This window comes from Grammomys surdaster, unplaced genomic scaffold (assembly GCF_004785775.1).
Source record: "Grammomys surdaster isolate TR1022 unplaced genomic scaffold, NIH_TR_1.0 126219, whole genome shotgun sequence".
Lineage (NCBI taxonomy): Eukaryota > Metazoa > Chordata > Mammalia > Rodentia > Muridae > Grammomys > Grammomys surdaster.
The window spans coordinates 5859786-5884372 of record NW_021621022.1 but is presented as its reverse complement, the minus strand read 5'-3'; the positions used below and the strand labels follow the sequence as shown (position 1 = coordinate 5884372).

Below are 24587 nucleotides of genomic sequence, written 5' to 3'. Positions count from 1 at the left end.
GCCTATACAGATTCATCCTTGTTGTCAAGCATTTAATTTTTAAACACCCAGAAGTCTGGCTGGAGACTGGCTTCCAATATCCTATTCCCAGATAATGATTTCCCAGGAATTTTCCATTGAGTGTCTTTAAAGAGAGTGAACAAACACAGTTCACCTTAACCAATTAGTCGGTCTAGAGGCTTCTCACCCCTGTTTATTTTCCTTCATTGAATCGAGCAGTAAGTTTGCTAAGATATGCAAACTACAAGTATTTTCCTTCATTAATTAATGTTGGTTTTGTTTTATCCGGGGCCTTCTATGTGCCAAATACTCTCTTAAGCTCCAGCCAGAGCAGATAAATCAGTTTTAACCTTCTGTCTCTGGACATTTATGGGCAGAAATGTCAATTATCATGGGTTAAGATCCTTGTGTGTATGGCTGTAGGAAGGAGCTTGACACTAATGAGATGGATAGATAGGACGAAACAAAATATTCCATAGCAAATTGGTAAATAACAAGATGTATTTAAAACCATTAAGATCAAGAGCAGGAAAGTGCAACAAAAACAAACAATGTAACTAGAGGCTATTTTGTTTAAATTAATGTGAATCTCATTAACCTTGCCTGACAAGTAGTTCTTTTTCCCTGTGATCTAATAGCGCCTTCCTTCTCCTGCTGACTTCTAGTTGACCGAGAAGGCTTTCCTGGAACGTTTTGCTTTATTTTCATCTATCTATCTATCTATCTATCTATCTATCTATCTATCTATCTATCTATCTATCTATCTATCTATCTATGATACTGTCTAGGTGGATCTTGATCCTATCTATCTATCTATCTATCTATCTATCTATCTATCTATCTATCTATCATCATCATCATCATCTATGTATAAATGATACTGCCCAGGTGGATCTTGAGCCTCCTTTCTTTGTATTCTGAGTGCTGGGATTATACAGTTTACCTAGCGGCTGAAACCAGTACTTGGGTATAGCTTGCTCATCTAGAGCATATCATCCAGTTGGAAAGGGACATGAGGACTGGCTTCTGTTTTCAAGATGCACAGCTTAAATCGGAACTTGAACTAGTTAAAAGTGAAGACTAACTCATAACCCTCCCTCAGGGACTGTAGATTTTTAAGGCAGGGATTGAAAGGGCGAATTTTACACGTCCTTTAAGACTAGAAAGGCAGAAGACCCCTACTGTGGCCAGGTGCAGAAAAGACAACAAACAACAAACAAAAACTGGGAAAAACAGCCTCAGAATAATTCTGTCTTTATCTGGCTAATTCTTGCTCAGCTGCATGAACCACTTAGACAGATAATTTCCTTCCCGAAAGGGTGCCCGATGACCTAGATTAAGCAGTGTCCACATGTATTTTTTGATCTCAAGGTGAGAAGGTCAAAGCCATGCCTCAGCAGAAGTTCTGTCATCTGTCTCGAGAATCTTCCTCGTGTCTACCGCACCAGCTTTTCCCTTCCCTTGGCATTGTTAAATCACAGCCTAGTTTGACACAGTCAAAGGGTCCCAGGTCTATTTTATCACTAGGGTCATTAAGGGAGGCCTGGGACACCCTTAGTGACTAGAGGTTATGTTTCTCCATGACTCAGTTTCCTCTTTCTGTGGGATATAACCTTTCCTATCTCTTGTTATTGCTCCTTCATAACCCACTTCGTTGCTTCTGGCCTCAGGATGTCTCAACAGTTTTTCCTCCCTAGATCTGCAGACGCCGCAACCACACAAAGGAGTCAGTCTTGGCGTGCTAGCCAGGAGGGCGGCCAGGGTGCTAGACTGGGCCCTTTTTGCCCCACAGGCGCTGGCCTCCATCTTTTTTGGTTCTTGGTAGCCGGCAGTCACAAAAAAACCAAAAACAAACAAACAAACAGAAAAACCGTTCTGGGGCGGGGCATCCAGTGCCAGGCAGCCCAAGACCTTCCCGGATGCTGTCCTCGTACCTACAGCCGGCAGTCTCCTGCCGCAGCAGCCGCTGCAGGGCGGAGGCCGCGCCTGGTGAGCAGGGCGGGGGAAGCCGCGGTGCAGTCGCGCGCTCGCCGCCAGCGAGGCCATTGGCTCTGCGCAGTCACCCCACGCGGGGCTGCAGCGGCGGCCTCCGCGGATTGGCGCGCGGGCAGGCGTGTGCATGCCGCCCGGGCTGTACCGAAGCCCCTCCGTCGCGGGCTTGCGCCCCCTCCTAACCCTCCTGGGACGATCACCCCTCCATTGTGCCCTGCATTGCAGATGAAGCATCTGGGGCCGCTGCCAGCCGCAGTCACCGCTCGCCCGCCCGGGCTCACAGAAAGGGCGCGAAAGGCGCGCTCCCAGCTCGGGCGCACGCACCGCGCCCTGCGCGCACTGCAGCAGTTGCTGCCTGGGCGCTGCGCCCCGCCTCCCCTATCTCATTTGCATATCCCACGATTCTGGCCAATCAGTGAGCGTCTCTCGCGAAGCGGATGGCTTTTCCCTGGGAGGAAAGGGAGTGGCTGGCGGCGCATGCGCAGTGGAGGCCGACTGGAACCAAGGCTTTTATTGCTGTAGTTTATTTCCACCCCCTTCCCTCCTGTTCTCTCTCCCTCTCTTTCTTTTTTTCCGCCCTAGCTGGATCTGTGTTGGAGGAGAGGAAAAGAGACAGAGGATTGCATCTGTCTCTTATAGTTTTGAAATCTCCTAATAGCAAGATCAGTTAAGGGATTGTACCTTTTTCCTACAAATATAAATATATACATATTTTAAACCAAGTCTTTTTTCCTGCTATCTTTGCTTTAAAGCTGTCCTCTTGAAATTACTTCCCCCCTGCCCCCCCGGAGAGATGTCTTATCAGGGGAAGAAAAATATTCCACGCATCACGGTAAGTTTGGTACTTGGGAAAGGCGAGCAGCCTTTTGTGACATAGAATATATAAGAAATGTATTTTAAAGGCTGAGGAAAGAGACTCAACTTTTTCTTCTTGTTGCCAACGGAGGCGATGGTGGCGATGGTGGTGAAGGTGGGGGTTGGGATTGGAGACGTAATAACAGTTATAAGGCACGCAATTTGTAAGGCACTGAAATAGGCGCGAGAGTGGATGGAGGTAGCCTTGGGTAGCGCGCCAGATCCGCTGTATCTTTCATTGTCAGCACGAGATGCTGCAGCGCTGCCCGCGGGGTGCAAGCAAATGGATGCCAGATTGAATATGCATGGTCGACGCTCTGATATTGTTCTCTGGCTGCATGCAGCGAGGCTGGGATCCGGGAGCTTGGTGGTGGGGAGCTGGGAAAACAGATCCTTCCGTGTCTTCCGCCCCCTCCAGAAAGAGCTTTCTGGAGCCTTCCTCCTGTGAGAAAGAGCGAGTTCCAGCTCGGAGGCGTCATGACAGGGAGGGATGCTGGAAAGGGCAGGGTGTACCAGAATGATGCGGAGGGAAGGGAGGATCGGAACTCGATGATGAGCAGAGAAGGGCGGGAGATTTTTGTGGACTCGGAGAACCCTAGGAACCCCCCGGTTTGAGGCTGAGGTCTTGGCAGGGTTTCCGGCTCGCTTTCTCCTCTTTTCGGCTCCTTCCGCCACCAGGGAGGCGGCCGTGGTGGCGCATACAAAGCGGGCTGGGCGGTGGGCGCTGGGGACAGCAGCGAGCAAGCTCGCGGAGGTAATGGCGCTGGCTGCGACTCGCACAGATGGCCCGGCCGATCCCAGACAATGATCGTCGTGGCCGAGGTGCCATCCTCTTTCAGGGCCTCTATCCCAGACAAGCACCTCTGCGAGTAATTCACGGTGCTTCAGGGATGCAGAGGGTGGTGCCCTGCCCTCCCCCTCTCCTGGCATCTTTTACTGGGAAAAAAAAAATCTCACCGGTCTAATTTTCTACATCCTCGGAGATTCCAGGCAGGGAGAATCGCCAAGGAAATTCATTGTTATATAATGCTGTGCGGTAGCACTGGCCAGCTTGGACCCAGGGATACGCAGATTCGAAGGCATCTCAAATAGGGAAGATAGGTTTTAAGGCCGGATTTGAGGATGAGCTTTTGCTCTGCTTGTCTCTGGGGCCCTTGGACCCTGGCCTCTTTTTCCTCAGTGCACAAGGACACACCCATCTGCAGGAGTAGGAACTGTTGCCCAGAGGAGGGGGCGTGTGCCTGGGGTTTCTAGCTTGGGCTGAGTTGTTCTTAGGCGAGGGTGGGTACTAGCCTTTACTCAAGACACTCCACCCCCCAACCCTCGCGCGCAAATCCTCGGTACCAGATCCCAAAGGGCTGACACACCCGATGCAATATTGAATGTTCATCGCGCTGAAGGATGGCATCTGGGTAGTGGGGGTGGAGAGATTTCCAGCAAACCTCACGATTTGCTGTTTTTGTGCATGATCAAGACAAAATCGTTTTGACAGTATAGAGGGGAAAAATAGGCAACCAACAATACCACTTTTTAAAAGAGCGCCCCCTCCATCCTTTAAAGTTACCTAGTTCTGTGCTCTAGGACCTACTGATTCTCCCACTCTGTCACTGTGGCCAACCTCTTATGTAAGAAGCCTTCTAGAAGGCTCTAGATTGAACAGACTATAATTCCGGCTCCCCTCCCCCGCCCGTTGGCTGGGGATTCACAGTGATGTTTTGTGACAGGTATCGCTGTGAAGAAGGGGAGATAAGAAAAGGCAGGACTTCTTGCCTCCCAGACTACAACAATCCCCTCAGGGGAGAAAGGAGGGATCCTTGCAAGCTTAAGCCCACGGAGCCTCAGTTTCCTCACGGTAATAGGATCTTGCTCCATTCACTTCAGAGAGGTTCCAAGGCTCTGATAGCATGCTATGAAGGGTAGGTTTAATAAAGATTTTTTGTTTACCCTCTCCGTGTTGACTGTTTTAAAGGGGTTTCGCAGTGTCTTCACTTGAATAGATGACCCTACAGTGTAAAACTAAACCATCTTGTTTTTCAATGTAACAGAAACAATAAATATTTTCCAAGTCTAATAATGGCTACATTTGTGCACAACTGTATCTTGTTTTCTTTGTTCTGTAGCATTACATGAATCTTTTAAGGAAACTCTATAGTTTCCTTTTCTTGGTAGTTGCAAAATGCAAGTGGCACTTGCTGAGATTGTATTTTGTAACAGAGTTCTGGGTTGACCGTTATCAAGATGAATGCTGTTCAGAAAGGTGCAGCGTAATAAACGCATGGGTCCACTTGTACAGTTTATATCTATTCTGAAATAATAAATCTGTACATCCTCCCCACCAGAGATGGTGACACTGCATACATCCCACCCACAATATTTTGGATAGCTGCGCATCAGAACAAAGAGTTTCTTTTACGTGCTCTTGGCTTTCTCAGTTGGAGTATCATTTAATTTTTCTTTTCATAAAAGCAGGTCAACCATTTGTAGTGGTATTAGACTTAAAATCTCCTGTCTCTAGTTTATCATGAAGCTCTGTTTCCTACCTGTTAAATGAATGTGTGTTTTTATAGCCCCTCCCTTGCCCACTGCACTTGCTGTCAGTGATTCACCGCACAGATAAACGAACACAGAGTGGACTCGCAGAGCTGGAAACTTGTTATGGCCGATGTTCCTGTGTTTGTGTAGTGTATGCTATGACAACAGACTTTTGGTCAGGTTTCCCCGACAAGAACTTTGCCAAGACATGACTTTCCTACATGTGGGTGCAATTTTCTTTAATTAATTAATTATTTTTTAAAAGATGAGGTTTAGCCAGAAATAATTTCAGAAACATTGTCTTCTTTTGCTGGGATGCTCTGTAATGTCCTCTTTTGTTTTCCGGTCTGAGGTGTTCTTTAAGAGATGGTTGTTTATCAAGGGTGAGCATGGCCAGTGTCTTCTCAGGCAAGGAACAGCTTGCCTAGCATAGGTTCACCATGGTTAAAGCATCTTCCAAAATCTCCTGGCTTTGAGTATCAGTCTTGAATGGTAAGAAACATGCCCTTCACCTCCCTTTCCTCAGGACTGGTGCTTCTCCTAGGTCATTTATGTGTTGTGACTTTGTTCTCCTCTCTGTTATAGAGTGATCGTCTTCTGATCAAGGGCGGCAAGATTGTGAATGATGACCAGTCCTTCTATGCAGACATATACATGGAAGATGGGTTGATCAAGTAAGTACGCTTCATTGCTACGTGGAGGTGTCTGTGTGTGTGTGTGTGTCTGCACTGTGTTCCTAAGTTTCAGTTTTGTTCATGTAAATAGTCTCAAGCTGTAATGTAATGACTCCAAGTCACTGAGCTTGGGCTGGGAATGTTGCAACATTGGTAGAATGTGCATCTGGCATTGGTCAGGCACTGCCAAAAACCCAAAAGTGACCAATTTAGCATCTCTTAAGCTTGTTTTTATTGGTGGTAATTAATAAATTTGGGGATTCAGATTCGGGGAATTCGAAGTCAAAGCACACACAAACACCCATGTATTATGTAATTTACTATTTTTAACAGAGGTGACACAACATCCTCTTGTTGCCAGCTCGTAGACTGGGTTTGTGATAGGCTACATTGTAGTTATTTGGGATGGAGTACTCAGGCATAGGACATAAATGTGGAATGCAGCCTGTCTTGTTAAGATGTGTATCTGCTTGCTTAATCAGGAAGGGCCACAGGACACTGAGTTAATTACCAGCAACTCAGATAAATGACTGCCTAATCCTGGAAGGATTTTAGAGTTTGTTTATTTTTTAAAATATTTTCTTTTAGATTTATTCTATGTATATGGATATGTTGCTTCTATGTATGTATGTGCACCATGTGTGTGCCTGTTGTGTCCTTGAAAGTCAGAAGAGGGCATTGGATCCTGTGAAACAGGACGGTGGTGAGCCACCTTGTGGGTGCTAGGAATTGAACCTGTGTCCTCTGAAAGAGAAACAAGTGCTCTTAACCCTTGAGCCATCTCTCCAGCCCTAAGTTTCAATTCTTGAAATGGTTCCTAGCACAAATAAGGCCACCCGTGTTGTTTGTGCATTGGGTTCTAAGTTTGGGTAGCTGGGACTCTGGAGGGTTAATTGAACAGATTCTACAACAATATCTTCATGCCTTTCCTCTGGGGACAGCTCACAGGCTCTGGAGAGAGAGCACATCTGCTCAAAGACAAACATCACAGTGAATGACATCTTTTAAATAAGCAGTGTTCATCAAACTCCAGCAGCAAGTGAGTCTGGAGGAGGGCTAGCTGGACTGGCTCTGATTGCTTGGAAGCTCACACCCTGACTTATGAAGCCAAAATGGGCCTTAACATTTCCATAGTTAATACTTTCTCCATGTGTGTTTGTCTGTAACGGTCCCAGCTCTGAGCAATCACAGGCCATGACTTTCTTATTCCTTTGGCATCCCAGTCATAGGAGAGCGTGATGGGTCTGGCTGAAGGACACTGGCTTGGAATGGAGCAGCCTGATGCTATTGTTAGTATAGTTCATTTGTCTGAGAAACTCAACTCCTTTATTCATTTTTCTTTTTAAAAATTGGTGGAAAGATGTGGTAAAATTAAAAAAAAAATTTAATTGGATGATGAGATCTTGTCTCAAAAATAAAACCCTACAGCCTGGTGTTGTGGCACACGATTTTAGTCCCACATTTTGGAAAATATAGGCAGGTTGTTCTCTGTGAGTTTGAGGTTAATTTGGTCTACATAGTGAGTACCAGGGCAGCCAGGGCTCTGTAGAGCCCTGTCTAAAACATTGTCTCAAACACAACACAACACAACACAACATAACACATCCTCACAAACAAAAAAAGCTGCCACAAACGCCCCTCCCTACAAAAGGGTACGATGCACGTCCCCAACATCATGGATATTTGTTTTCCAACCTTTATCTGAGTCCATGGTCAACTGCTTCCACATTGCAGTTGTTGGAATGACAGTGTTTACTTTTTTCCTTGTTCTTTTTTTCCCCTTGTTTTGCTCTCTCTCTCTCTCCACTCTTCCACCTCCGTTTTTCCCACATTGAAAAGGAAAATAGGGCAAACAGATGTTGGGAAAGAGAGTCAGCTCTAGAGTGAGTTGTTATTGGAAAACTAGCCGAATGGGGGATGTCAGGAGAAGGTGGAGGGAATGTTGTGTGTGAACGAGTGTTTTGGGGCTTTGTTATTATTCAATCTTAGAGGTTTCTGATAACTTGCCATTGAATGGGAGTTTGCTGCCTCATGTAAATTACGTTTCTTTAGTCCATGTGGGCTAGGAACTCACTCTGTAGCCAAGGCTGACCTTGAACTGGACATAATCTTCATGTTAGCCTTTCAAGTGCTGGGATTATATGAGGGCCTGCGCCTAGTTTCCTAGTTCATTCCGGATCTGCTCATGAGGATGAGAAGTGGGTGGGGCTCCCATGAAAGATTAGAGCAACTACCCAAAAAGTGCTCATTGTGCAGGGAAGAAGGTACGTTTATAGCTTAATGAAAACAGATGTCAGATCCAACTTGAGTCCACATCCCCCTGGCACCTCTCTCACTAACTCTGCTTTCTTAGGCAAATAGGAGAGAACCTGATTGTGCCAGGAGGAGTGAAGACCATCGAAGCCCACTCCAGAATGGTGATCCCCGGAGGAATTGACGTGCACACTCGCTTCCAGATGCCTGACCAGGGAATGACATCAGCTGATGACTTCTTCCAGGGAACCAAGGCAGCCCTGGCCGGGGGCACCACCATGATCAGTAAGGCTTGGGCACCGTCACCTTTAACTTGGATTCTGGGCAGTGTGAAGATGAGTCTGTGTCACTAGAGTCTTCCGCTGGGTGAACTGAGCAGAGGTTTGATCTACCCAATAAGGAAACCACAAGAGAGTGAACTGTCTTTATTTCCTTAGCCTTAATTTCTGCTCAACTTTGCTTCCACAGTTAAACTTGAGGATGAGCTTGGGGGAATTGTAGAAGATGAAAGGAGGTCTGGTTACTCTGTGTGCTTTGACACTTTCAACTTCCATGACCTCAAAATGTGCCTGGGTTATGAAAATATGGCATTTGAAGTCATAAATATTAGATTATAGAAATTCTAAGGATTCTTCTCAGAATGAAGTTAGAATAAGGGAAGTGGTTTTTTTTTTCTTTTTCTCAGACAAGGTCTTAAGTAGCCCAGGCTGGCCTTAACCCCTCTGTTCTGTACCTGAGGTTAGTTCCTGATCTTCATGTCCCTGCCTCCCCAGTGATGAGATGATAGGCCACACTCATATCCAGTGGAGTGTTTGCCTGAAACCTCCATTCTAGTGGTAGGAAGCTCAATCAGGGAGTACTTTTCTAACCTGCTCTGAACACTGAATGATCTGGGCTACTGTGCTCGGAACAAGACTCACTATATGAGTTGTCCATGAGATGGGAAAGCTGTAGGCACCCACAGTGGTGCCCTTTTACGTTATCCCTCGGGGTTTTGTGTTCTTGGTTCAACCAAGTCTAAAGTCTATTCACCAGACCCAGCAGCTGTGTTCAGAGTTCGCTCTCGAGTGGTTTGACTCCAGCATGCCTTTTGACTGGTGGGTTGGGGGAGGTGGGAAGCCGCACAGTGGCCTGTCAGAGTCCTTTGTTAGAAAGGGATTTTGTCCAAGGGCAGAAGTCAGTACTCTGTGTCATGGAGGAAGAGTTTAGTGGGTTTGGGATCGACATAGACAGAGCCTCAGTTTGTGCTTTTTGAAGCCCGTCTTCCTGGGTGTTTTTCAGTGATGACTGTGGCTTTGGAGTCTCATCATTTTTTTCTGAAACCAGAGGAGCAATGTCCTGTGTCTCCTGCATTTTAAATTATACCCAGCTCCATGGTGTTCCCGCCATCCTGGTTTTTAATCTGAAGTGTTGGGGACAGCCCTCTGTTCCCAGACAGACCCTCCAGGGGTGGTCTTTGCTGTTCTGCTTTGCTCTAGCCTTGGGGTGATGTTCTTGGGAGAGCCCTTCATGGACACTCCCACCTTGGCTTACTGGTCTCTTTGGCTGTTTGGGATTCTACTGGCTGATTGGTCACTTCCTGACCCCTCCCCCTTTTTTCTGAGTATAGTGAACCAAAAGAAATCCAGACCATTCAAACATCAGCTAGAAAGGCCAAGCCAGGGTGGTAACCAGCCTCGAGTTGAGGTGGACACCAAAGAGGTCTGTGCTTTGTGAGGATTAGCATCCACAAACAACATTTCCCCAGGGAGTGGTTGGGTACATTAAGCATTGCCATGCCTCTGTGACAGGAAAGTACCCTTCACTAGGAATCAGGAGTCTAGGGATCTGGTCTCTTCTTGGCATGAACTTGCTGGGCATTAGATCTCATCTGTACACTAAGTATTTACATAGCTAATAAGTTCTTCCCATTCCCACACTGGCAATGCAATATATACATATATATAATTTTTATATTTACATAGCAAATAAGAAGGTCTTCCCATTCCCACACTGGCAATGTACTAATATATATAGTATTTATATATAATTTATATGCAAATATATACTTATATCTCTATATAAGCTATATATAAATATATTATATATAAACATAATTATATGTATATTTTTCTGTAGCCACCTGTACTTTGCTCTGCAGGTGCAGAAGGGCTTGTTTCCTCTCAGAGTCATCTGGAAGCCAGAAGAAAGCCTAACATGCACCATCTGTCGCTTCCTCCTGTCTCTGACATTGCTCCTTCACTCCTTGCACTTGACCTGAGCCTCAGCTCCAGTCAGCTGGAGTTTGTTCCTTCCCATCCCTCCCCTGCTGCAGGCCATATCCATTCTTGCTACCCTGACATCTCTTTGGCCTTCTCACTCCCTCACTCAGCACCTGTGGACTTCCTTCCTTCCCTGGATGTAGGCATTGTCCCTTACAATGGTTGCTAGGGGAGAGGGCACAACGGCTGGCTCTGTCTCTTGGGATGGGATGGGATAGTGCTGATGTGGGTTCAGGATGCAGTCCGTTTGGCTCAATAGCAAGGGGGCCTGATGAGCAATCTCACGGAACAAGGGCCCAGCCTATCTCTCAGCAGTAGAACTTGCATAGTCGAGGTCCTGAGTTTGAATCACAGGTTGTAAAACCTTGTGAAAGGTGCAAAGAGAAAGACTGAGGGGTAATCAGGTGACTCGGTGTGCTCCCAGCTGTCATACCCAGCCTCTGTCAAATTTGGTAGTTTGTGAAAACAAAACAAACAAACAAAAAACAACAAAAAACACCAGTGACTTGCAAAAATTCCTCGTGGTTGCTAATGAGGACAGGATTCCCAGCAGCCCATGCCTTTCCCCTGAGAGGAGCTATACTGATGCAGAGGAGAGACTGGGATTTTTTTTTTTCTTTTCTGTATTCTGCTTGCTGAGTGCACACACATTCTTCTTGGCTTAAGTGTGTGGCTGAAGCTTGCTTTGCAGACAGGGGCATAGCTTCATGGAACTCAGTGCCTTCTTCTTTAAAGAGTCCCCCTAGCTTCCTGAATACATATTGAGCCAGGAGAGAAGGCTTTGGGTGTTTTCAATTGCAAACTTGATGGGCTTCTGGCTGTGTGGAAACAGCAGTTGGGTAAATTGCTACAAAGCCTGCTCACCCCTTCTCCCTCTCTTCCTCTTACCTCCTCTAATCCCTGTCAGCTGCACAGGTGGGTGAATCTTCACCTCTCCCCTTGCTGGCTTTGGTTTTCCTGTCCCTGGAGGCTCTATTCCCATCTGGCAAGGCTCTACCTGCTAAAGAAAATGCAGCTGAAAAGTTTCCGTGTATAGAAGGTGACACACCACCAGATTACTAGCAGAACATGTTATTACCATAAAGCCAAGCTACTGTTGGGCCTTACACAATGGGATCTTTGTGAGGGACCCAGTGTAGGGTGGTAGGATGCCCTTTGCCCTTTTCATCCAGAGATGGGTGGGCAGAGACGCCAGACATAGCCAGCTGGCAGCATCCAGACTGGCCCCACAGTTGAGGTGGTGGCTGGAGGTGGCTTCTTATGGGGTTTCTGGGAATGCTGCTTCAGGAAAATGGGGATTGGTTCTACGTCCCCCACAAGGATACTAAAATTTGAGAGCACACAAGTCTCTTATGTAAGAATGGCGTAGTATTTACATGTCTCCGACGTACAACTTCCTAGAGACTTTGAATAACCTCTAAATTATTCATCATACCTGATACAATATAAATGCTGGGGGAAATTGTCATGTTGTGTTACTTCAGGGTGTGTTCTAGTTTGCTTTCCTGTGGCTACGATAAACACTATGACCAAAAGCATCTTGTGGAGGAAAGGGTTTATGTCAACTTGCACTTCCAGGTCACAGTCCATCTCTGAGAGAAGTCAGGACAGGAACTCAAGCCGAAGCTCTGGAGGAATGATGCTTACTGCTCCTTCTGGCTCCTGCTTAACTGACTTTTTTATACAGCCCAGGCCTGCCTGCTTAGGGATGGTGCTGCCCACAGTGGGCGGGGCCCTCTCACATCGATCACTGGCTGAAGGCCAATCTGCTGGAGGCAATTCTCCAGTTGAGGCTCTGCCTCCCCAGGGGACTCTATGTTGTCAAGTTTGCAACAAAATAACCAGCACAGGACTTGATGACAAGAAAAGTCCACACATGTTCAGTAAAATGAAATAAAAGGGAAAAAATGGACCTGGGATTAGTGGACTTATCAGATTTACTGTGTGAATACAGAGCACTGTGCAGCTCTCCGAAGCCTGTGCTGGCTTCTCAGGCCAAATCTCCAAGGACAGAAGTTACTGTGCTGACCCAAGTTCAAGGCTTTTCCTGGAGGTGTGGAACCTGGGCACAGTGCACCCGGGTGACTCCTCTGTTGTGTCTCCAGTGCCCAATTCCAGAGCATTGCCTCATGGTCGCACTGGCTTGGTTCCCAGAGCCAGCCTCCTTGGGTCTTCAGGCGTTCTGGTGTGTGTTACCTCTATAGCCTGCCGATTTCCACATTTGCTTTCTGTTCCTGTAGTTTGGCTCCAGTCCTCCGTGGCTGGAATCTTTCCCTCCAAGCTTTGCTTTTGCTGTCTTCTTCCTCTGAATCCTTCAGTGGTCCCGTCCTGCTCAGAGAACACAACCCAAGTTGTCTGCAGTATGGTACTAACCTGCTATCCAGCTTCGACTCCCATTGACTCTGTCTGCCTACGAGAACCCTCACTCTCTGAGGTTCAGCATAGGTGCCTCCTGCCTGCAGTCCATAACTTCTCTGAATCCTGGCAAAAGATGGGCTTTTGTCTCATACCTGTGACACTTAGTTTCTTGTAGTGTGTCCGTTGAGATCCTTTGTTTTAAGTTTCCCACCCAACCAGTGTCAGTGCTAAGAGGGGTGGATGATAGCTGACTGGCTGAATAAATAAAAGAAAACTCAAAGGAGACTTGATTTGAGTGATGTTGTATGACAGCCAGGTATGTTTCAAAGACATCTGTGTGCCTTGTGCTCACTATGATGACAGCAGCTGCTTTAGCTACCCCCTACCAACATCAGTGGCATGGTCAGCTCTGCCAGCAGTTGGGGTGAGCCTAGAGCTCAGGCGTGTCAGCCTGTGGTTGTGGACTAGGCAGGCTCTTTCCCTGAGCTGTTCTTGTGTAAGTGCTCACAATGGTCTGCATAGCAAAGAGAGCTTGCTCTCTGAGGACAGTAGCTGTTGGAGACATGCCCCTAGAAACCCTGGTGGAGTCAGAAGCCTTTCCCCGGACCCTTTGGGCTTGTCCTAGACCTTTCTGTGGATGGAGGACACTTGAGAGGACGTGGCTCAGGAGTGCCTCTGTGGCACATCCGTTGCTTGTCATTTGTTCATCCATGTGGCATTTGGGTTTGATCCCCGCCTGTGGCAGGCCTACGTGTGAACACACAGTGTAATCTGGATGTGTCTGTAATGGATACTTTGATTATTCCCTTTGTAGTGCTCATTTGACTCTGGTTAGAAAGTGTTTATAAAACACCCAGCCACATCACACTGAAGCTTCCAAGTCCAGGACCAAAGTTGTCACCGCAAAATCTGCCTGTGGTCTGGTGATTAGACAGCCACGTTATCCAATGTACTGTCCGAGTGGGCACACCCTGTCCCCTCTCAGCTTATTATCTCTCCCAAGGTTTACATGGATTAAGTCATATGATTCACCTAAGGACATGAAGGCCTTTTCTAGACCTGCTCGGGTGTCACTGGGTGGCTGGATTGGAAGGTTTTGTCTATGGCTGGGCCAATCACTTGATATCTGTTGCTAAGGACAATAGGGAGAAGCGTCCTGGAGGAGAGCAGAGCTCTTCCCAATGGTCCAGAAATCCTGTCTGCAATGGATTCTCTCTTGAAGAAGCCCAGGGTGTCTTTCTTGTATCCTCCTTTTGAACTGGCAGCCATAGCCTTAAAGATCAATCCTGCTTAGGAAGGGATGCTCTCCATCTCCTGAAACATCTCCCTCTTCCTGGATCTCAGTCTCTACTCTGTTTGTGGGGGTTGCACACAGATCTGAGAGAGTCTCAGTTTTTAGATGCTTCCAGAACTCCTCAGTTTTGGAGTTTCCCTAGAGTTTTTAGACTGTTGGGAACATTCTATCAGTCCCATTAGTGAGAATGACAAATGGGACCAGGAGTTAGTGGTGGGGCTGCAGGGAACACGTTGAGGCTACAGCCAGGTCTCCCCAACCTTCAAATGTAAACAAGTGACAGGCTTCCGTGGCTCAGTGTCCCAGTCTCAGGGTTTCCGTTGGTAGATAAGAGCCTCCATGACCCAAGAGCCCCTGTTCTGTATTCCAGCCGAGTAAATAGGACAGAAGCTTCTGGAGGACAGGCTGAGCTCTGACCATTTCTGCCCATGACTTTTTGGGAGTTGGCTACCCTGGCTTGGCTGACTGGCAGGTTGTGTTACTGTGATCTTGGACAGCTTATTGTCACCTGCCTGACAGAGGACTGATAAGAGCAGCTCGTGGGAATTGTGGGTGTTGGTGGGCTATGGAAGACCTGGCTTCTTGCCCCCATTTTCTCTTGTCTTTCTCCTGTTGGTAGCTGCTCTCCCCAGGTTCTGGGCCATCCTGTAGTTTGGGGAAGGACATCATGGAAACCACCCCCTTCCCCGGTTGCCTGCCTTCATCACTCTCCTACCTTCTACAGTGTGGTGATGCAGCTGGCCCTGGCTAGCTTCCATATTGAGTCATAGAGTAGAAGAGGTTTAGGAAGTGGACGAGGTATGCTTAGTCACGTCAGAAACTTCACTCTGCGTAGTGGTCAACAAATGCCTTTCCTTCCGTTCAGCGCAGGGCCTGAGGTAGAACATCTGTTTAACCATTTAAAGTGCTTACCATGCAAGCTGGGGAACCTGAGTTTATTCTCCAGAGCTTGTACAAAAATAAATAAATAAATAAATAAATAAATAAATAGAGAGAGAAGCTGGGTGTGGTAGGAAGGCTCATACTCATAATCACAGTACAGAGGAGACTGGACAATTCCTGGGGCTTGCTGGCCAGTCAGCCTTACCTGCTTGGCCTGTCCCAGGCCAGTGAGAGACTCCACCTCAAAAACCAACCCACACACACAACACACACACACACACACACACACACACAGAGAGACACACACCACACCACATACACACATACACCCCCATACACATATATACATACACACCCCACACCCCCACACCCCACACACAAACACCACACACACACAAACACACATACTCACACACGCCACACACACAACAGTGGTGAGCACCTGAGGAACAACATCAGAAGTTTCCTCGGGCTTCTGTATTGGCTACTTCTCAGTCACTATAAAAGAATACCATGACCAGTGTAACTTATAGGAGGAACGGCTTACTTTGTTTTATGGGTCCAGAAAAATAGTGTGCATCATGGTGGTGAGGCTCGGCAGCAAGCAGGCATGGTGGCAGGAGAAAGAAACTCCTCAACCACCAGCACAAAGCAGAGAAAGCAAATTGGAAGTGGCATGAGGATTTCAGTTCTGAAAGCCACACCCTGGGGACATACTTCCTCCAGCAAGGCTGTACCACTTAAGCCTACCCAGACAGCATCACCAGCGGGGGACCAAATGTTCAAATACCTGTGACTTTGTGGAACATTTTTCATTCAGAGCGCTGTAGCTTGCACACACACCTCTTGCAGAGCACACACACACACACACACACACATACACACACACACACACATATACACACACACCTGATCATGCAGGATATGCACACATACACAGACAATAAATTGTGCACAATACTTAAAAAGCAAAGCTGAGTGCCTCGGGGAAGTGGTCGGGCATGAGATGTGTTTTTCTTTTCTCCTCCTAGCTCTAGCCCTGAGTCATCCCCTTATGGCTCCTTTCTGACGTTCTTTACCTCTTTGAGTAGCTGTTTTGTCCATTTCTTTCCAAGCAGCGATACAATCCTTTATTTCTTTGGGCTTTGAGGTCTTTGCATCAGATTTGCTGCCATTGTTGGGTAAAGCCAGTCCATTCAGATTCCTTGCCATTACTCAGCCTCGCTGCTGTGGTTAATGATAAAGGGGGATTCGAGTGAGTAGGAATTAGAGTTCTTTCTGGCTAACCCATTTGGGAGGCAGCCCTTTTAGAATGTGCCGGACTCTTCCCCTAATGACAGAGCAGATGCAGCCTGAAGTTGGGTTGTGGTGGCCCAGACCTCTCCAGCAAAGAGAATTCTGTAGTGATCTCTGGCCAAAATTAAAGAGTGTAACTGCACATTCAGGCCCCCTGGGGAGATGTTTTTAACACACTGCAGGCACAGAATCTTCTGACCTATTTCTAGGTGGGTTTAGCATTTAGAGTTTGGAAGCTTCCAGCATCTAAGATTTTTTTTTTGTTTGTTTTTTGTTTTTTCGAGACAGGGTTTCTCTGTGTAGCCCTGGCTGTCCTGGAACTCACTCGGTAGACCAGGCTGGCCTCGAACTCAGAAATCCGCCTGCCTCTGCCTTCCAAGTGCTGGGATTAAAGGCGTGCGCCACCACCACTGCCTGGCTCCAGCATCTAAGATCTTATCTCACAGTTGAGCTTCTGGTGAAATGGTCTGAATGAATGTTTACAGAGCTCTCTAGAAGCCAGAGGTGTCCTCTGGGCTCTGTCTCCTGCTCTACTCTCTACTCTTTGTAAGAGGAGGGGTTTCACTGCTATGACCTGGTTGGGGGCATGGCTTGCAAAGCCAGTGTCTTCAAGAATCTTGGGAAACCACTGGGACTGAGCCTCTGGATTCAGTTGCTGTCCTTGGTGTCTAAAAGGTTTCACTTGGCTCCTTCCCCAGCACGGGTTAGGACAGGGAGTGAGTGGGGAAAGGAGCAGGAGCTGGGATAAGAGGAGCATATGGCAGAAGTATCACGGCTCAGTGACTGCCGTCTCCAGCCCCATGGGCCACCCGCTGTGCTGTGCTTCTGCCAGAAGCCTACTGTCTTAGATCGACTCGGTAGTGTTTATGACCTAGTCTCCCTCTAATGATAGGACAGAACTGGAGTCCTTGCTTGTGGGGAGCCTGCGTGCAAGGAATCAAATGATCTTGGTAATGACATAGAATCAGGGCACTCTGGGTAGCCATTGAGATCTGTCCTAGTCCCGCTCTTGTGGCTAGGTGGAACTCATCGGGCCACTTCAGAGGATGAGCTTCACATGACAGGCAGTGTCAGGAGAGCACCAAGAACCAGATCTGAGCTAGTTTTCCCATGTAGTACTTACTCGATGTTTGGAAGCTGCCATCCTGATGTCTTTCTAGGTAGCAATTTTACATCTGTGAGAATGGCAAGGCTGCTATCTCTTATGCTTATGTACAGAGTAAGTGAGATTTGTGCATTTTTTAAAAAAACATGATATTTACAAATGGTTGCTGTGATGTTTCTGGTGTGTGTGGCTCTCATGGAGTTTATCCCTCTTCATCTGCTAGTCTGCCCGGCGTCTGTGAGCTATGTAGTCATAGCTGTCCATGTCTACCTATCATCTGTTTATACCTATCATCTATCTTTTCTCTGTCATCTGTAAGTTGTCTACCATATATGTATCTGACACCTATCTTTATCTATCTATCATCCATCTATCCATCTATCTATCCATCCATCTATCCTAAGTATATATGTATATATGTATGTATGCATCTGTCATCTATTGAATCTATAGGGAAGTCTCTCTCTCTCTCTCTCTCTCTCTCTCTCTCTCTCTCTCTCTCTCTGTACCTACCTACCTACCTACCTACCTTGGACTACTATGACAAAATATCATATGGGGCAGTTTACAAACCACAGAAATCTACTTCTCACAGTAGTGGATGCTGGGGAGTCCAGCATCCAGACACTAGTGGATTCGCTGTCTTGTGAGGGCCTGCTTTATGAGTTACAGACACTGTGTCCTCACATGGTGGAAATTATCGGGAGGCAGTTCATGGACCTTTTTAGTAAGAACCCTAAGTCCATTCATGGAGTCAATAGTTAGTTCCATGATCTAATCACCTCCCAAAGCCCCACCTCCTAATGCTATTTCCCTAGGGGTTGGGATTTCAACATGAGATTTTTTTTGGGGGGACACTACTCTTCTTCAAGTCATAGCTCACTCTGTGACCCATCTATCTACCTCCTGTCTGTCTGTTTGTCTGTCTGTCTGTCATCTGTTCATCTTTTTTAATTAATCAATCATATATGCATCAATCTAATGTGTATATTGGTGTCTTTGTAATTTGCTGCAGTATTAAATGTGTCTATACCTATTTATAATATATTGAATTACCCATCTGTGTGTCTTGTCTGTCATTCATCTAACCTGTCTCTCCCATCAGTTATCTGTCTGTCTCTCTGAATGGAGGATGCAGTCACCTAAGCCTGAACATGTGCTGTGTCACCGTATTTGATAAGATCAGGAAGAGTTAACAGTCTGTTTTGTGTTTAAGCTTATGTAAAGCAGCTCCTCTTTTGAACACAACAAGAAAAAAACAATTACAAACTAAAGTAAAAAAATGTAACTTTTGCTTTTCTCCACTCTGGGGTCTAGATTTTCTTGGCAACTCGTCTGGCTTTGTAGATGTAAATTTGTGCCCCTAGGACACTGTTCTCACTGGATCTCACTTCTCGGTTGTCTTTGGAACTCAAAGGAGGCCAGTGCTGCGCCTCTTCTGAGCTGCTGTGCATACTGAGACCTGTGGTTTTCATGGTGGACCTGTTACTGGGTCTAGCATCCATTCCACCCTGAGCTGGTACCACCATCCTCTGCTCAATCGTTCCGTCCTGTAGCTTGTTGAGGATCCTAGGATACAGCCCCGAGTCTTTCCTCTGCCAGCCTTGGTGACAGATCCTTTTCAGTGGGTGTTTTGGCTAAGGAACCTTTTAGTCATATAGTGCCTACAACTCAGGGAAGTGGGCATGGGAATGAAGGCCCTGACGGAAAGCAGAGCTGAGTCTCCTCTGGGTGGACACTGCAGGCTGTTCCTTCCTGTCTCATAGCATCAAACCAGTGGATGACATCATGGCTCCCATGGCACCAAGAGTGGCTGGACCAGGAGGATGCACATGGCAGCCACCTCTCCTGTTCTCCTTTAACTGATAGTTGTTACTGTCATTATTTATTATTTGACACCTTAATTCATCAACAGTGCAAATCATCACAGATAAAAGCCAGGCTGAATACAGCCACAATTAAACCTGGGAGAGTATTCAGGGCTACCTGAAGCCTACTGTGTCAGGGAAAGGGGTGTGGGCATTTAATATTTTGGAGGAAAAGAAAGTTTTGCTTCAGGGTTTGAACTGGGAACCTGATCGGAAGTCACAGCTTAAGTGGTCTTGGTTGTGTGTTGGGTCATTTTGTGCAATTCTGTGGAACTTCTCTACAGACAGACATTTAAGGTCCTGTCTGATGGATGCACTTCAACTTATGTCCTATTAATGTGACATGGGGCAATGGGTGCAAGCCAGACTGATCCAAGCAAAGGAAGGAAAGTGTCGGCTATGAAGGTGCTCTCCTGTTTTGTTCCCTTGTCCTCTGATAAGCTGTGCCAATGACTTCACCTATGCTTTCTGGACCCCTCCATAGACATCCAGCAGGAGTCAAGGACAGGATTCTCCCCCTGTTACAAGACAAGAGAAGAAAGTTTATTTGCAGATATAGATTATTGATTCAGTGCTCTGGGAATCTGCAAACCCTGGACCCTCATTTCTGGTTCCGTCTTCCCTTTGACCTTGAAGGTCAAGAGCTGACTATCTAGCTAGAACTGAAGGAATGGGAGGAAACCCAGAGATGACTTATTTCATCATTCTGAGCCTAAGATTCTGATTGATCCAAGCTCTGACGCTGTACAGATAAGAGTCAGAGAGTTTGTGCAGTAAGGACGCTAGGCAGCCAGCCCTAGAGGTCCGCATATCTCCGCATCTCCAGTGCTGGGATTATCGGTCAACATCACCATGTCCAAGTTTTCTACATTGGCTTTGGGGATTAATCTCAGGTCTTCATATTTGTAAGGCAAGCACTTAATTATCTAAGCTGTTTCCTCAGCACAAAGGGGTTCACTTTTTTGTTTGTTTGTTTGCTTTTTAACAATTAGAATGTGCGTGAATGCCACAGAAACCCTGGGCACATCTCCTACCTACTTTGAGTTGGTGTGCAGGATCAGGCTTCTGTCCAGTTCCCAGACTCCCCAGCAGCAGGAAGATTCTATTCAGGCTTTATCCTGCATTTCCAACCAACCATCACTTCAAAGTGCCTTTCCTTTTTCTGTAATATAGAGGGAGAAAATGACCAGTTATTGTGCATCTCCCACTAAGAGGGAGGCTACACCCGTGGGGAGAAGTTTGCCACCATGGTAGTCTACCAACTGCCTCTGGCCTCTCCACTGCCTCTGGTCTCTCCACAGAAGCCCTGCCTCCATGACCTAGATTTCTCCTGCATTCCCCAGGGCTATTTGGACATCATTCGCCAGTAGTACTTATTCCATGAATTCACCAGCCTATGTGAATCCCACTTGGGAGAGGCCCTAGCTCCTGTTCAATGTCAGGTTGAGCCAACTGATTTCAGAGACTCCTTGACTTTGTCTGGGGCTCCTCTTTCCCAAGTCTCTGTGAGGTTTATCAGCTCAGCCCTCCCTATACCTGACTGTGAAACAAACAACCCAAGAATGTGGTCTTTTGCTGCTGGGGGTGGGGGTGGGGAGTCCAGGGACAGGGAGAAGAATCCACAATGTCTGGGCTTAAGACTGTTGCTGGCTTGGGGCTGTTGCTCTCAGCATTGTTTTTTCCCTTGAGTAGCTATCTCAGGGATTCACTAAGGAAACATGAGGTACAGTGGAAAGAATTTGAGGCCTCCATCTCTCAAGGTCGCATCTTCTTGAAGGGAATCAGGAGACCTTAGTTCTGGGATAGACTGCTGCTTATTAACTCCAGCAGGAAGCGCCTCACGCCTGCCTAGCTTTCCTTGCTTGTTGGAGGCTCTTCATGCCTCCTGGCATATGGGAGAGGGTTCAGGGTGTGGTAGATTAGACAGAACTGGGCATGAGGTGGGGTGAGTTACAGAGGTGGATGGAGGCAGCCCTTCAGCTTCCCTTCTGACAGCCCAACTGGTTTGTAAGAATGTCTGACTCACTGGCGATTTGGGGGCTAAATTTGTTTTGTGAACTGACTTCTGCGTTGTTGAGAATTGGTTTACCACCCATTCCTTGTGCTGAAAGTGCTCCTCGCTGCCCTGAAGTGGCTTTTGTTCTGATTGTTCCAGAGACACATTCTTATTGTCACCTGATTTTTCTCTCTTGTTAAGAGCATTCAGCCGTGGCTACTGGAGACTTCTTGTGTTCTGCCACTTTCTCTGGCTCTAACTAAATAGCACAGACTAGGTCATTTATAAAGAACAGAGGGTTTGGGGCTCCTTGGTGAGAGTCTAGGAAGTCCAGGAACATGGTGATGGCATTTAGAAAGGGTAGTGGGGCTAGGGCAAAGTGACCAGAGGGAGGTGCTACATGGCGTGATGTGGTCAGACTTGGCCTCTCTTCCTCTTCTTACAAGATTACTAATGCCGTCATGGGGGCCCATCCTTATAACCTCCTCTAGTCTAGCCACTTCCTGAAGCCCCTGCCACTGACACACCATCGGCATTAGAATCTAGGAAGAAAATGTAAACACATTCACTTTGGGGAGCTCTGTAGTTCAAAGTCACAGCAATGTCCCCACTCCCAGCATCTAAAGAGACAGCTTTCCTGTTTCTTTTGAGAATGGGATTTGCTTTGCTGAGCTCTGTGTTTCCCGAGGCAGGGCAGCCTGAGTGCCACCTCCTTCACCCCCCTGGTGGGACATCTCTTCTGTGGGACACAGCCTCCAGCTCAGGAGAGAATCAGCTCTCCCAGATCATAGGAGAAAGTCCTTATAAGTACCAACTGTGACACCCGTGTCATTCTGTCCCTTAAGGATGTAGTGAGCTGGATGCCAGACTTAGGTTGTCTTTGTTACAGTCGTTTCTTGGGTGGTGCACTGAAGAAAGGTGGCTTGGCCTTAAGCCAGGGCTGAGGTCGCCTGTGGCATCCCACATGTGAAAACCGTGAGGGCATTTTCTGTCTGTACGGATTTGCTTATTATGGGGACTTTATGTAAGTAGAATCATAATCCTGGTGCTTTTGTACCTGGCTTTCTTCTTTCTGCATATGTGAGAGTTCACCTGTGCTGTGTGTGTGCTCCGACCCTCGCCCCCAGTGCTAGGATTATAGACATGTACCTGCTCAGTTGACAACTTGGGTTTTTTTGCTAACCCTGCTGTGACAAGTTCAAGGTAGTACACAGAAAACAGGTGGATTATTGGAAGTCAGGGTCACTCCAGGAACGCTACCTGCACAGACAAAGAAAATACAGTTCTTGAGGTATTTTTTCAATGCAGTCCTTAAATAGTCAAAGGGACCGATGGGTGAAAATATTTGCTAGGAAGAGGAGTTTATTGAAGTGATTAGTTGGAAAGTATGTCCTAAGGCTAAAAGCTTCTATAATAAGCCATACATAACCAAGGGGAAAATATAATTTAAATATCCTTTTTACAGTAACAATGCAAAATTAAAGATTTTAGGGACATAATACTACATATGCTACCTAAGAGAAAAGTTTAGTAAGTGAAAAGAGATGCATCATTCATAGAAAAATGGCATGTTGTAAAGAAAGATTCTTCTGGTGGTTCTTATCTGCATGCAACTCCAGGGCATCAAATACCTTCTCTGCACCATCGCTCATGTGCAGGTACGCTACCTGCTCCAGACAGGTGGAAACGCATGCACGCAAGCATGCGCACAATTAAAGATAAAAACCTTAAAAGAAATCTCAAAAGGTGCACGTGTGTGCGTGCGAATCTGAAGGTCAGGAGGGAGATTAAAAATAGATGGTAAGAGACGAGAATATTCTAAAAGGTCATGATAAAGACAGACAGGAGATCACAACAGGGTAGATACTAAAACAAACTACAAAATGGTCATAGTTAAAATAGAAAAACAATGTTACTCATTGTATCAAGTCAACCACGATGACCAAAGTGACTGGTTAAGTAAAGAATGTAACTCCCTCTCTAGGAAAAGGCAGTGTGTAGTCATTACAGACTTCTGTGGAAAACTGTTCCTCATGTGAATGTCTTCACAGTGTATCCATGGGAGACAGTCTGGTCTGTGTGACCAGCTAGATGTTGCTTTTTCTTTTGGGTCATGGGCTTTGAACCCAAGACCTTGTACCAGTTAAGCATAATTACCAAGTAATTACAAACCCAAACTCCCTTTACCATAAATTTTACTTTACTTATACTAATTTAAATTTAATTAAAAATATAAATTGCATTTATTTGTGTGTGAGAGCGTGAGTGCATGCGTGTGTGTGTGTGTGTGTGTGTGTGTGTGTGTGTACTTCATAGCATGTATATGGAGGTCAGAGGAAAACTTGAAGGAGTTGATTCTCTCTTTCTACTATGTGGACCTGGGGACTGAATAGCCATTAGGCTGCGCAGCAAGTGTCTTTACCTGCTGAGCCATCTTACCAGCCCTAATTAGCTAGTTTTCATTTTATTTGTTTGCTGTCTTATCTCTTCCGGTTGCCTAGAGTAGTCTTCAACTCATAGGCTCACGAGAGCTTCTGTCTCACTTTCTGAATTCTAGGACTATAGGCAAACAGCACTGTGCCTAATGGATTCCCTCCCCCTTCATTTTAAAGAGAGAGAGCCTTAGTGATGAACAATTTATGTACTATACTATTTTAACACTATATTTAAACTTTATGTGTATGGATGGGGAAGAAGCATGATCTAGATATTTGTTAAAATAAAAGACCACTGAGTATTTTCCTCGGCTGGTTGGGTGAATTGCGTTTATGGTTCCCCAAGTTTTCAGTTTTCAGGGACTTTTGCTTTGGGAGCTGTGCTTCGCATCTGGGTTGCCCTGTCATTGCTGAAAACCGGGAGGACATATTTTGAGCCTGTATTATTAGCAGCGCACTTGCATTTATGTGTGATGGGTGCTGGCGGGTGTCACCGGGATGCTACCTAAGCCCAGGCCCCTTATCAGTCTTCACCAGCATTATCAGGCACTGTCCAGATTGGCTCCTATTCAGTCTTTCTAACCAACTGGGGACAAAACACTCCCATTGAACTGTCATCCCCAGTGGAAAAGGGAGACACTGGCCAGTGCAGTGGCTGTGTCAGGCTCCAGTGAGGCTGTGATATGGTTTGTGCTGTACTTTTGAATGCAGTCCAGATTCCTAGGAAGAAAACACCCCTCCCCTCCCCCCTCCTTTTGGCTTTAAATTGAGCCCAGTCAACACATG

General features: G+C 46.5%; 1 protein-coding gene across 2 annotated transcripts in view; it reads left to right on the top strand.

Annotated features, from left to right (window-relative positions):
- Dpysl2 (dihydropyrimidinase like 2) overlaps nucleotides 1–24587 on the top strand; it is a 105739-nt gene that overhangs the window by 38160 nt on the left and 42992 nt on the right. The window contains exons 1-3 of one of the 2 annotated variants that reach the window (XM_028758719.1): nucleotides 2384–2824; nucleotides 5965–6053; nucleotides 8407–8591. In XM_028758719.1, coding sequence (XP_028614552.1) covers nucleotides 2786–2824; nucleotides 5965–6053; nucleotides 8407–8591 — 313 coding nt within the window. In that variant the 5' untranslated portion in view covers nucleotides 2384–2785. Of the gene's footprint in view, nucleotides 1–2383; nucleotides 2825–5964; nucleotides 6054–8406; nucleotides 8592–24587 lie in introns of those variants that run through there. The other variant, XM_028758718.1, reaches the window with a different exon arrangement.